A 13803-nucleotide genomic window follows, 5' to 3' on the forward strand; every position below is an offset into this window, starting at 1 on the left:
GAAAACCCACATCTAATAGGTGAAATGGGCTGATTCTCCTGATGTGCAATAACCCCACTCCCCCCAAACCACTAAACCATTAAATAACTGAGGGAATTCATCACAAACATTGGTAAAATGGTTGGGGTCCAGCCTAATGGTCTAGTTTCAACCCACAATCATACAGATGTTCTCTTAACTGCAATGCCAACAAATTGTACTTAGAAGTACAAGTTACACCCATTAGCTCTCACCCTGCAAAATAAACAAGAGAAAGGCCTACACAAACAAGTCACATGTCTAGTGATTTAAAGGGCAATTAAGTCTTCATTTAATTTAGCAAAGGAAAGAATCACTTTTGCATCCTTTGCATTAATATTCAAGGGAACATCGCTGCCATGCTGGCTGGTCAAATGGGTTTTTAGCTTTATTTGATTGGATGGTTCAGATTTCCTTATATAGTGATGACTTTTTAAGAAAGTGGTTGCAGGTTACTCTGTTAAAACGTTTATAATTAGCTATAAACATTCACAAGTAGAACAAACTGTGGCTGATGTAGATTTCTGGGACCCGACTAACTGTACAATTATAATGGAATGTGGATTGAATAAAGGCAGTTAGGTTATTCTGTGAGTTTCAAACTGAGTGTGGTAGAGTCTGCTTTACTGGAGCAAAGTCACAAAAACATTTTCAAGTTTCATGGGTTGATTTAATTAAATATTAGTAATCTTGATCCAAGTTTCTTTGAATATAAATGCACATCTGGGTACTAAAAGTCAATAGAAATGTGTAATTAAGGTTTGAGGGTTTCCAAAGGTTGGAAATAACACGTGTGTGTTGGCTCCCCTGTTACTGCATTTCCTAATTAGTTGGCATTTGATCTTTTGCAGGAACCTAAATGCTGGCCCCAGAATAAACACCCAGCATCTCCTGTTAAATCAAATCACAGGCTTCGCAGAGGAAACCTGGATTCAGTAGCAGGGGATGGCCTTGCTCTAACCATGTTATAATTGAATTTGACATCGGAAGCCCATGACTCTGATTGGTGAATGACAGACACTGCACTGTAATTTCATGCTCTGACAATGACAGCTTCAAAGACAAAGAAATTGGCTTATGCATGAACCAGTAGCAATTTCAGAATTGATAAGAGGTTGTCAGTCTCCTCCCCGAAGCAGACATTGTCCCCATGAGTCATTAGCAGAGGAAATGTTCAATGCCAGCAGATGTTCTTCAGTTGTGCCAATTCAGTTTTTAAGCTTGTAGCTGTTCTTGCTGTAAAGTGGGGTTTATAACTGATTTTAATTACATTTTCCCCAATATATGCGCAGCTAAAAATAGCTAAAAAATAGAGTATGTTTTAACTGCAAGTAAATCAATGACTGTTTTTGCTCTTTCAGTGGCAGGCTTGTTGATAAGCAGGAAGAACATCCATATTAAATACTCCGCTTGGCCACAGTTTAGTAATCTAAAGATGATTATGAGCAAGCAAACTGGTTGGATCAAGGCATTGCGCTACCTTCATCTTAAACAGACTTTGATTATTTTATTAAGCTGCACAAAATTAAGATGTTTCCTTGATCATGGCATATGACACACCATAACACTTACAGATACATAATCCGGAATTTTTCGGGGGGTCAGGGGGCTCATTTGGTGGCGGGTCGCCTGGGAAAATGTTTTTTTTTGACAGCGGGTACGGAACCCGCAGTCAACCCGCCTCCACGCTAGTCTCCCAGATGTCGGGTCTGTCATCGCAGAACAGACCCGACACCAAGCGGCGGGGGAGGCAATTTAGATCATTAGCTGGATTGTTAAGAGGCAATTATGTATTATTTTAAGCTCACCTTTAGATTTTGAGATCGCCAATGGGTTTCCCCGCTGCTCGGGGATCACGTCAGGTTGGGAGGTCGGGAGTTGTGTCAGCATGGGATGATTTCTTAACTTGACAGCTGCAAATGGTCTATAAAAGCTCCCATTTCATAGGTCTTCACTTTCCAAGGTTAGAAGCTGTTGCTTACTGCATTTGGAAGACAGATTGAGCTTTATGCAGCTTTCAAGTGTTTGGAGCAAACTCTCTATCCAGAGTCACCTCATTGGAAAAACCTTTCTCACCATTGACGGATCGCTTCTGTCATCGCAACCTCACCTGCCATCTATTCCATCAGCATCGGTCCCCTTGAAAATATCTCACCTTGGTCCTCAGAATCCCATCACGATCAGCCCCAACACCAGCAGCACCAGGCACACCAGCAGCACCAACATCAACACCAATCTGCTCCACAATCAGCTGGTGCTGCACAGGACACAGGGCATCAGCACCCGACCACACTGCTGCCCGGGTGGCATGGCATGGCCTCATCATGGCCACATTTACTTCACTTGACTCTGTACACCCTGGCTGCCAGTTTGGCACCATCCCACACCAACACCATAAAGCATCCCTACAATGCCCAAGCCATTGCTTTCACACTCACCACCATTGCGGGGGGTACCGTTATGTCTCACCATTCACTGCAACTCACTAAGCCACTTCCAAAGGTGCACACAAATCTGTCCAAGAACGCAAAGTGTTGAAAATAAAGATTTCAATGTTTGACAGCACATTAACAGAAACTTTGCATGAACATTGGCTGAAACACCCAGTGCCTACCCTTGTGTGTTGTTAGTTGATATGATTGGACTAGGATGAGGGTGAGTGTGAGGGGTGGCTAGTGAGATGGGGAAGTGATAATGTAGATAGAGCGGGATGGGTGGAGGTGCAAGGTAAGTTGGTGTGAGTAAGGGTGTGCAGGAGTAGGGTAGGGAAGGCAGAGTGATGGGGATGTGATGAGTGGCACAGCAGGATGAGGTTGAGTGTGGCTTGGCAGTAACGTTTCGTGATCTACTGAGATCATTGAAAGGTTTGCGCCACTGCAGTCTGGTCGTCCTGATGATATCCCTGCTTGTGTCCTCCTGCACAATGTGCAACCAGGCTGCGTTGATCTCCTGGGGAGGTCTCTTCCGCCCATGGGAAGGGAAGAGAACCTCCCTGCGTACTGTGACTCCCTCTGGAGGGAGTCATGGGAGAGTCTGGTGGGTGAAGCCGTGCACCTCTGTGCAGTGCTTGTCAGTGTTTGCAGCATCTCAATGCTGTAGAACACTGACAGCAGAACTGTCAAACTAAATTTGGGCATGGTCCCTTTAAGGAAACTGGCTGATGACGCGTCATCAAGTGACGTCATCAGACCCACTTCCTTCACTTGGCCGGGAAACACGCTGGGCGGGCTTAACAAGCCCAATCAGCGTAAAATTCTTTTCACAGAGCGGGATGGAGCCAAAGCGGGGTCGCAGCTTGCCACCGACCCCGGCTGCCCCGGACCCGCCTCGGTAGACGAAATCGCAGCCATAGTTCTTCGCAGAACCTTGCACATTTCTGTACATTTGGGGAGCACTACACATTGCCACGGCAGAAGTAATTCCTCTGAAATTAGGTAGAGAAGGGAGATTAGGTCAGGGACCTTGCCCTTCTACCTCACTGAAGACGGCCTCTCATTCTAATCTTAAGGTCACAATTATAATCATTTTTCCGTTAATATGATTATACAGCACATAATAGGTCAGAATTCCGTATTCAACTTGACAGTTTCATGATTGAAATTTTCATCAAAGATACCTCTCCATTTAAAAAAACCCCTCAAATTACCATATAATCTGAGTGATAAATCACCTGTAGATAATTTGCTCTCTAATTATATAACATATATATGCTGCTTTCCAAGCACAAAAAGTAATTTGTACATTGGGTTTTATAGTTAGAGGCTCCCCTTTTTTTAACCTTCGACTTTTTTAACCTTGGACTTTCACCCAATCAGCCTGGACTTCCAGCAATTTGCAGCGCAACATTTCTTTGAGGTAAAGGGTGAGGGAAAAAGTCTAGCTAACGTGGCACTCCAGCAAATTCCAGGCCAGTAAGGACATAATATAGCATAAATTAACAAAAGGTCATTCCTTCCACAGTCAATGTACAATCAATTCTATTATGGACTCTACCCTACTTATTAAATCCCCTCGGGGAATGTTCTGCATAAATGCTTCTCAACTCCCAAAAATAATCAAGCAAAAATCTACATACAGGGTATATCCACCTCCATTACTGAAACCTAGCCACAAATAACATTTACAGGGTCCCAGCAGTTGTGGACCATGGGATAATTAATTATGCTTTTTTTTTATATCCAGGCCTAGAAATTCGGTGGTGCCCCAAGTCTCGCCTGGGCGCCGGAAGTACCGCCCCGGAAGGAGCCGCGAGCGCCAGCCCGATATTCAGTTTGAGTGCCCCAAACGGAAGCGCGGTGCTACTCGAGGCGCCCTGCATCCCTCTTGGGGCGCTGCAACTGAAAATCGCAGCGCAACGTGCCGCAGCGCCACACACTGCGACACGGCGCGCTGTGGTACTGCAGGCCTTCCTCCCCTTCTTAAAGGGAGGGGCCTGCTGCAGCACGATCAGAGATCGCGAGTGCCGGCAAAAGAGCCCGGCACCGAGGAGAAGTGCTGGGCTCTTGGGACACAGCCGGCACAACGCGGGGGGGTGGGGGGGGGGGTGGGGTTAGTGGGCCAGGGAAGGGAGCACAGAGGGGTGCTGGCAGGTGGCCAACAACAAAGATGGCCGCCCCGCACCGCTCCTTTAATTTGCGCCTCTACTGCCGCAGGTAGGCCCCCCTTTACCGGTCGAAAATTGCCACCATTAGTGCCCCTCTAAATTTCACGGGAGGCGTGGCCAGTGGCGCTAAACCCACTAAGTGCCCTCTTTGGGCACTAACTGGTGGCGCAGCCCACCAAATTTCTAGGCCCCAATCTTGGGATGTGGGCATCGCTGGCAAGGTCAGCATTTATTGCCCATCCCTAGTTTCTCTTGAGAAGGTGGTGGTTGGCCTTCTGCATGAACTGCTGGACTCTGTGTGGTGAAGATGCTCCCACAGTGCTGTTAGATAGGGAGTTCCAGGTTTTTGACCCAGCAACGATGAAGGAATGCCGATATATGTCCAAGTTAGGGTGGTAGGTGACCTGGAGGGTGATGGTTTTCCACGCACCTTCTGCCCTTGTCCTTCTAAGTGGTGGAGGTAGCGTGTTCTGGAGGTCCTGCCAATGAAGCCTTGGCGAGTTGCTGCAGTGAATCCTGTAGATAGTACGCACAGCAGCCACAGTACGCCAGTGGTGGAGGGGATAGAAACATAGCAACATAGAAGATAGGAGTAGGAGTAGGTCATTCGGCCCCTCGAGCCTGCTCCGCCATTCAATGAGATCATGGCTGATCGTCCAAACTCAGTACCCTGTCCCTGCCTTCTCCCCTTGATCCCTTTAGCCTTAAGAAATATATCTAACTCCTTCTTGAATATATTTAATGAATTGGCCTCAACTGCCTTCTGGTAGAGAATTCCACAGGTTCACCACTCTCTGGGTGAAGAAATTCCTCCTCATCTCTGTCCTAAATGGTTTACCCCTTATCTTTAGACTGTGACCCCTGGTTCTGGACTCCCCCGCCATCGGGAACATCCTTCCTGCATCTAGTCTGTCTAGTCCTGTTAGAATTTTATAAGTTTCAATGAGATCCCCTCTCATTCGTCTAAACTCCATCAAGTATAAGCCCAATCGACCCAATCTTTCCTCATACGTCATTCCTGCCATCCCAGGTAACAGTCTGATGAATCTTTGCTGCACTCGCTCCATGGCAAGAACATCCTTCCTCAGATAAGGCGACCAAAACTGCACACAATACTCAAGATGTGGTCTCACCAAGGCCCTATACAACTGCAGCAAGACATCCTTGTTCCTGTACTCAAACCCTCTCGCTACGAAGGCCAACATACCATTTGCCTTCTTAACCGCCTGCTGCACCTGCATGCTTACCTTCAGCAACTGCTGCACAAGGTCACCCAAGTCTCGTTGCACTTCCCCTTCTCCCACTCTATTGCCGTTCAGATAATAATCTGCCTTCCTGTTTTTGCCACCAAAGTGGATAACCTCGCATTTATCCACATTATACTGCATCTGCCATGCATCTGCCCAATTGCCCAACCTGTCCAAATCATACTGGAGTTTCTCGGCATCCTCCTCACAGCACACACGGCCACCCAGCTTTGTGTCGTCTGCAAACTTGGAGATATTACATCTAGTTCCCTTGTCTAGATCATTAATATATATGGTGAATAGCTGGGGTCCTAGCACCGATCCCTGTGGTACCCCACTAGTCACTGCCTGCCACTCGGAAAAAGAGCCATTTATTCCAACTCTTTGCTTCCTGTCTGCTAACCAGTTCTCTATCCAAGTCAGTACCTTGCCCCCAATCCCATGTGCCTTAACTTTACACGCTAATCTCTTATGCGGGACCTTATCGAAAGCCTTCTGAAAGTCCAAATACACCACAACCACTGGTTCTCCCTTATCTAATCTACCAGTTACATCCTCAAAAAATTCCAGTAGATTAGTCAAGCACGATTTACCTTTTGTAAATCCATGTTGACTTTGTCCGATCCTGTCACTGTTTTCCAAGTGCTCTGCTATTACATCTTTTATAATGGACTCTAGCATTTTCCCCACTACCGATGTCAGGCTTACCGGTCTACAATTCCCAGTTTTCTCTTTACCACCTTTTTTGAACAGTGGGGTAACATTAGGACCTCAAAGGTAGTAATCTCAGGATTGCTACCAGTGCCACATGCTAGTCAGAGTAGAAATAGAAGGATATTTCAGATGAATACGTGGCTAGAGGAATGGTGCCAGGGGGAGGGATTCAAATTCCTGGGACATTGGAACCGGTTCTGGGGGAGGTGGGACCAGTTCAAACTGGACTGTTTGCACCTGGGCAGGGCCGGGACCGATGTCCTAGGGGGAGTGTTTGCTAGTGCTCTGGGGGAGGGTTTAAACTAAAATGGCAGGGGTTTGGGAACCTGTGCGGGGAAACAGAGGAAAGGGAAACAAGGATAAAAGCAAAAGATAGGAAGGAGAAAAACAAAAGTGACAGGCAGAGAAATCAAGGGTTTAAATCAAACATGGCCACAGTAAATAATAATTCTAAAAGATCTAAGAGCGTTAAAAAAACAAGCCTGAAGGCTTTGTGTCTTAATGCGAGGAGCATTCGTAATAAGGTGGATGAATTAGCTGTGCAAATAGAGGTAAACGAATATGATATGATTGGGATTATGGAAACATGGCTCCAGGGTGGCCAAGGCTGGGAACTCAACATCCAGGGGTATTCAATATTCAGGAAAGATAGGCAGAAAGGAAAAGGAGGTGGGGTAGCATTGCTGCTTAAAGAGGGGATTAACACAATTGAAAGGAAGGATATTAGCTCTGATGATGTGGAATCTGTATGGGTAGAACTGAGAAATACCAAGGGGCAGAAAACGTTAGTGGGAGTGGTATATAGACCTCCAAATAGTAATGCGAAGGTCGGGGGTGGCATTAAATGGGAAATTAGAGAAGCGTGCAATAAGGGCACAGCAGTTATCATGGGTGACTTTAATCTACATATGGATTGGGCTAACCAAATTAGTAACAATACTGTGGAGGAGGAATTCCTGGAGTGTATACGGGATGGTTTCCTGGACCAATATGTCGAGGAACCAACCAGAGATCAGGCCATCTTCGACTGGGAATTATGTAATGAGAAAGGATTAATTAGCAATCTTGTTGTGCGAGGCCCCTTGGGTTGGAGTGATCATAACATGCTAGAATTCTTCATTAAGATGGATAGTGAAATAGTTGACTCAGAGACTAGGGTCCTGAATTTAAATAAAGGAGACTACGATGGTATGAGGTGTGACTTGGGTAGGATTGATTGGGGAATGTCACTCAAAGGGTTGACGGTGGATGGGCAATGGCAAACATTCAAAGATCGCATGGATGAACTACAGAATTTGTTCATCCCCAGTTTGGCATAAAAATAAAACAAAAATGTTGACTAAACCATGGCTAACAAGGGAAATTAAGGATAGCATAAGATCCAAGGAGAGGACATATAAATTGGCCAGAAAAAGCAGTAAACCTGAGGATTGGGAGCAGTTTAGGATCCAACAAAGGAGGACAAAGGGATTAATTAAGAGGGGGAAAATAGAGTATGAGAGTAAGCTTGCAGGGAACATAAAAACTGACTGTAAAAGCTTTTATAGATATGTGAAGAGAAAAAGATTGGTGAAGACAAGCGTAGGTCCCTTGCAGTCAGAATCAGGGGAATTTATAATGGGGAACAAAGAAATGACAGACCAATTAAATACCTACTTTGGTTCTGTCTTCACAAAGGAGTACACAAATAACCTCCCAAAGATGTCGGGGAACATCAGGTCTAATGAAAGGGAGGAACTGATAGAAATCAGTATTTGTAGGGAAATGGTGTTAGGGAAATTGATGGGATTGAGGGCCGATAAATCCCCAGGGCCTGATAATCTACATCCTAGGGTACTTAAGGAAGTGGCCCTAGAAATAGTAGATGCATTCTACTAGTAGAGTCATCTTCCAAAATTCGATAGACTCTGGAACAGTACCCATGGATTGGCAGGTAGCTAATGTTACCCCACTGTTCAAAAAGGGTGGTAGAGAGAAAACGGGGAATTACAGACCGGTAAGCCTGACATTGGTAGTGGGGAAAATGCTAGAGTCCATTATAAAGGATGTAATAGCAGAGCACTTGGAAAAAAGTGACCAGATCGGACAAAGTCAACATGGCTTTACAAAAGGTAAATCGTGCTTGACTAATCTACTGGAATTTTTTGAGGATGTAACTAGTAAAATAGATAAGGGAGAAACAGTGGATGTGGTGTATTTGGACTTTCAAAAGGCTTTCGATAAGGTCCGCATAAGAGATTAGCGTGTAAAATTAAGGCACATGGGATTGGGGGCAAGGTATTGACTTGGATAGAGAACTGGTTGGCAGACAGAAAGCAAAGAGTTGGAATAAACGGCTCTTTTTCCAAGTGGCAGGCAGTGACTAGTGGGGTACCGCAGGGATCGGTGCTAGGGCCCCAGCTATTCACAATATATATTAATGATCTAGACGAGGGAACTAGATGTAATATCTCCAAGTTTGCAGACGACACAAAGCTGGGTGGGCGTGTGTGCTGTGAGGAGGATGCCGAGAAACTCCAGGATGATTTGCACATGTTGGGTGATTGGGCAGAAGCATGGCAGATGCATTATAACGTGGATAAATGCTAGGTTATCCACTTTGGTGTCAAAAACAGGAAGGCATTTTATTATCTAAATGGCAATAGATTGGGAGAAGGGGAATTGCAACGAGACCTGGGCGTCCTTGTGCACCAGTCGCTGAAGGTAAGCATGCAGGTGCAGCAGGCGGTTAAGAAGGCAAATGGTATGTTGGCCTTCGTAGCGAGAGGGTTTGAGTACAGGAACAAGGATGTCTTGCTGCAGTTGTACAGGGCCTTGGTGAGGCCACATCTTGAGTATTGTGTGCAGTTTTGGTCGCCTTATCTGAGGAAGGATGTTCTTGTCATGGAAGGAGTGCAGCGAAGATTCACCAGGCTGATACCTGGGATGGCAGGAATTACATATGAGGAGAGATTGGGTCGATTGGGCTTGTACTCGCTGGAGTTTAGAAGAATGAGAGGGGATCTCATCGAAACTTATAAAATTCTAACAGGACTAGACAGACTAGATGCTGGAAGGATGTTCTCGATGGCCGGGGAGGCCAGAACCAGGGGTCACAGTCTAAGGATAAGGGGTAAGCCATTTAGGACAGAGATGAGGAGGAATTTCTTCACCCAGAGAGTGGTGAACCTGTGGAATTCTCTGCCAAAAAAGGCAGTAGAGGCCAATTCATTAAATATATTCAAGAAGGAGTTGGATATATTTCTTAAGGCTAAAGGGATCAAGGGATATGGAGAGAAGGCAGGAACAGGGTACTGAATTTGGGTGATCAGCCATGATCTCATTGAATGGCGGACCAGGCTCGAGGGACCGAATGGCCTACTCCTGCTCCTATCTTCTATGTTTCTATGTTTAGCTACCCTCCAATCCATGGGAACTGTTCCAGAGTCTATAGAATTTTGGAAGATGACCAGCAATGCATCTACTATTTCTAGGGCCACTTCCTTAAGTACCCTAGGATGTAGATTATCAGGCCGTGGGGATTTATCGGCCTTCAATCCCATCAATTTCCCTAACACCATTTCCCTACAAATACTGATTTCATTCAGTTCCTCCCTCTCATTAGACCCTATGTTCCCTGACATCTCTGGGAGGTTATTTGTGTCCTCCTTTGTGAAGACAGAACCAAAGTATGTATTTAATTGGACTGCCATTTCTTTGTTCCCCATTATAAATTCCCCTGATTCTGACTGCAAGGGACCTACGCTTGACTTCACCAATCTTTTTCTCTTCACATATCTATAAAAGCTTTTACAGTCAGTTTTTATGTTTATGGATGTTTAGGCTCGTGGATACCTGTTCCCATAACTTTCAGTGCTATTCCTAACTAGAAATGTATCCAATTTTTTTAGAGGAATTAATTGCCACAGCATTAACAGGTTTCCAGCGAGCTTTCCACAGATCCACTACTCTGTGGGGGAAAAATAAAATTTCTTCTGTTTTCCAGTCTCGCTAGAGGCTTGCTAGTTTTCCTCCTGTACCCTTCAGTTTTGCACTCAATACAATTTAAATAGTTTGCTTATATTAACATTTTCTGTGCTTCTCGGCATTGCAAGACCTGGTCGTGTTCCCATGGCACTCGCTCAGCTTTTGCCACAACTCTCTGACAGAGACCCTACTTTTAAGGATTTGGGAGATTTCCGTTTTTCTGCAATTACCAACGTCATTTTTTTCCAAAAGTAAAGGAGCTTGCATGTATATGGTGCCTTATTATATCATTCTGGACATCCCAAAGTGCTTCACATTCAATTCATTTGAATGGAAGTCACTGTTGCTATGTCGACAAACTGGGCAGTTATGCATTTCTTTTCACTTTTTGTGCCCAATATCTGCATCAGACATTTCCAGATTAGGTACAGTGCAGAGTGAAGTTTCCCCTACATTGTCCCAATGAAGTAGCTTAACCTCAGCCTGATTGGAGTTTAGAATAATACTCCCCTACTGCACCAACATGGGACTTCAACACCCCACAATGTTGTGGCCTCATCTTGTGGCCTCTCTGACTGAGATTTGCCAATTTAGTGTGGATCAGTGGTGCATTATGCACAGTTGTGTGATATAAACTTTGGGGCCCAGCTGGAATGGCCAAAGCCATTCATAGCCATACATAGGTTGCTAATGGCCAACAGACAGAGGAGACTTCCACAACAGTCTGCGGTGGATTGGCGTCCAGCTTCCAGAGATGTGCGCCCTCTTCTTGCTTCTCCTCATCTGAACCCCATTGGAGAGCTGAATGTTGGGCTTCGAGGCTGGATCGTCTGGTGGTTTTGTCCTCGGGCAATTCTAATTGTAGGCGTGTGAACTCACTGTCTGCTTTGCCTTGGATGCCAATCCTGGAGCTGTTACCAATTTAAAAATTCAGTTCCAGTCATATATAAACTCTATGCACTGAAAGTAATTTCACCCCCAGTATTGTTCCCCTTTCAGAGCACAATGACCTTTTGATAGTTTTGCAAAGTAAAACATGGTTTCCATTAAATGTTACTTAATTATACTCTGCTAAAATTTTACAATGAACATTATAAGTGTAATTTGTTGGTGTTTCATTCAAAATGTCTTGCTGTTAATAATGCACAGTGGAGCAAATGAAGAATTTCTGAACTTGATTAGTTTGCGGAAATGCTGCTGAAGTTCTCAAATGTCTGGGTTTTGTTTTCTCCCCTCCTCTCTTGAAAGCTCTTTTTCATGCTGGGGTACACGTTTGCAGGGATTGGCAGGCCTCTCATACCTCACTCAATCTTCATGTGTTACCCTGGACAATGAGTGTTAGGCTATTCAACTGTGGAGGGCGTCTCACTCAACTCTAATGCTGTCCTCATCGAATGTCCACACACACACACACTTTCCAGCAGGAGTCACTGGATAGGATTGGCAACTTTAGGCAGTCATGATGCAAAACAGTATATAGAGAATAGCAGCCTGAGAGTGAGTTGCACTGGTGTAATGTTATCAGGAGTTTCTGATAGTCCCATACCTGGTTTATATCGTAACTGGAAGTCCCAAGATTCTGTTATGAGCCGTTATATATTTATAGCCAACTTTAATGTTAAGGTTTTTTTTTAGATATTGTCTTACACAAATTAACAGTTGACTAATTTACAATTTGGCTTGTATATCGCACTTTTGATATTTGCATTAAGTTGAAAGTTGTGCATTGGGATCACATGATGAGAGGCAGTTCCCAATTCACTGGCCGTCCTTGCCACATAAACTTTGCACCAATGTGATGAGAAGACACTCATCATCTTCCAGCCGACAAGGAGAATGTCTTGCACCTAAGCATCCCATTTATTGGGAAAAGGTGGCATAGGAGGAGGGAAGCATTAGGAAGGGAACACATTCCACCTGGTAAGTATGTGTTCTGTTGAAAAATGCATGATCTGGACCATCCTATCCTCCTGTCTGAGAGGACACCATAGAGGTTCGAAAGCAGTGGAGATATAAATACTGGGGTAATCATGGCTTTGAATTTTATTTTTAAGAAACTCCCTTTAATATTTTGAACTGAGCAAACATGGCTCTACTAAGATTACATTATCACCCCTCTACAAGTTGCCTGTTGTATGTGCTTTCAGCTAATGGAACCTCCAGCAGCCAGCTCTCCACCCCCAGGTCCAACAAGTCTCCAGTCTCAACACCTATCTCTACACCAACTAGCCCAGGCTGTCTTCGCAAGCACAAGGTAAGTCATTATGATGTCCTTTTTCCCTATTAGAATGAAGTGATTTACTTACCTCTAGTTGAGTCTCTAAAACTATGATGCTCCAATATAAGGGCTCTTCCTATTTTGTTCTTGAAATATGTAGACTTTTGGCAAATAGAAATTTAACTCAGATCTTTAGTTATTAATCTTCCATTAGCAAGGCAAGGACTGACCGACTTTCTGCCTGAAAATTGCCACTAATAGAGGCATTTGATGAGAAGTGAAACCTTTTTAAATCCTTGTTGACCATTTTTCAAATATTTTACCCCACTCCCAATAGAGCTGAATCTGTTCAGTTACCCTAACGTCATAGGGTAGAACTAGATGTACTCAATCCTCAGGGGAGTTGACTCCCTGCGTCTGTACACACACAACGGTAAGCAGGGAGAAACTACTTTACTGGGGTCTTCAATCGGAGCCGATTAATGAAACAAGTTTCCCAACATCACTCATAAACCCTGATGTAAGAAAACTATGAGGCACTTGGTCTAAGCGTTAAACAACGCTTTAATCAACTGTTTTACAACATGGAGGTCTAGTTGTGTCTTTCACTAGTTCCTGTTAAGAATGTCCTGCGCAAGCTGGGCCCGTGCCTGAGTATTTATACTCTCCCTGGACAGCGCCACCCGCAGGCCGCTCAGTTGATTCATGTCAAACCCCACAAATGCATTAAAAAATTGGGACTGTTTAAAAAATAAAATAAGTTATTAATTAGAATCAGTCGTTATTCATTTTACACATAAAAGAAAAGAACATGTATTTATATAGCATCTTAACACTTTCCTCAAGCATCCCAAAGCACCTCATGTACATTTGTTTTTGAAGTGCAATTACTGTTATGTAGGCAAACATGGCAGCCATTTTGAACACAGCAAAGTGCCACAAATAGTAACGACCTAAATAACCGGCTAATCTGTTATTTTTGTGATGTTCCTTGAGGAAAGAAAAAGAAACACTGGCCAGTGCCATTGCAGAGCCAG

The 13803-nt window shown here is 44.4% G+C and overlaps 1 protein-coding gene across 2 annotated transcripts in view; it reads left to right on the plus strand.

Annotated features, from left to right (window-relative positions):
- Nucleotides 1-13803, plus strand: part of LOC147125254 (neuronal migration protein doublecortin-like) — a 266166-nt gene that overhangs the window by 233502 nt on the left and 18861 nt on the right. For both annotated transcript variants that reach the window (XM_085999932.1, XM_085999938.1), the window contains exon 8: nucleotides 12696-12802. In XM_085999932.1, coding sequence (XP_085856058.1) covers nucleotides 12696-12802 — 107 coding nt within the window. The remainder of the gene's footprint in view (nucleotides 1-12695; nucleotides 12803-13803) is intronic.

Source organism: Somniosus microcephalus, chromosome 1 (assembly GCF_052327205.1).
Source record: "Somniosus microcephalus isolate GS21.2 chromosome 1, FLI_Smic_1.0, whole genome shotgun sequence".
Taxonomy (NCBI): Eukaryota; Metazoa; Chordata; class Chondrichthyes; order Squaliformes; family Somniosidae; genus Somniosus; species Somniosus microcephalus.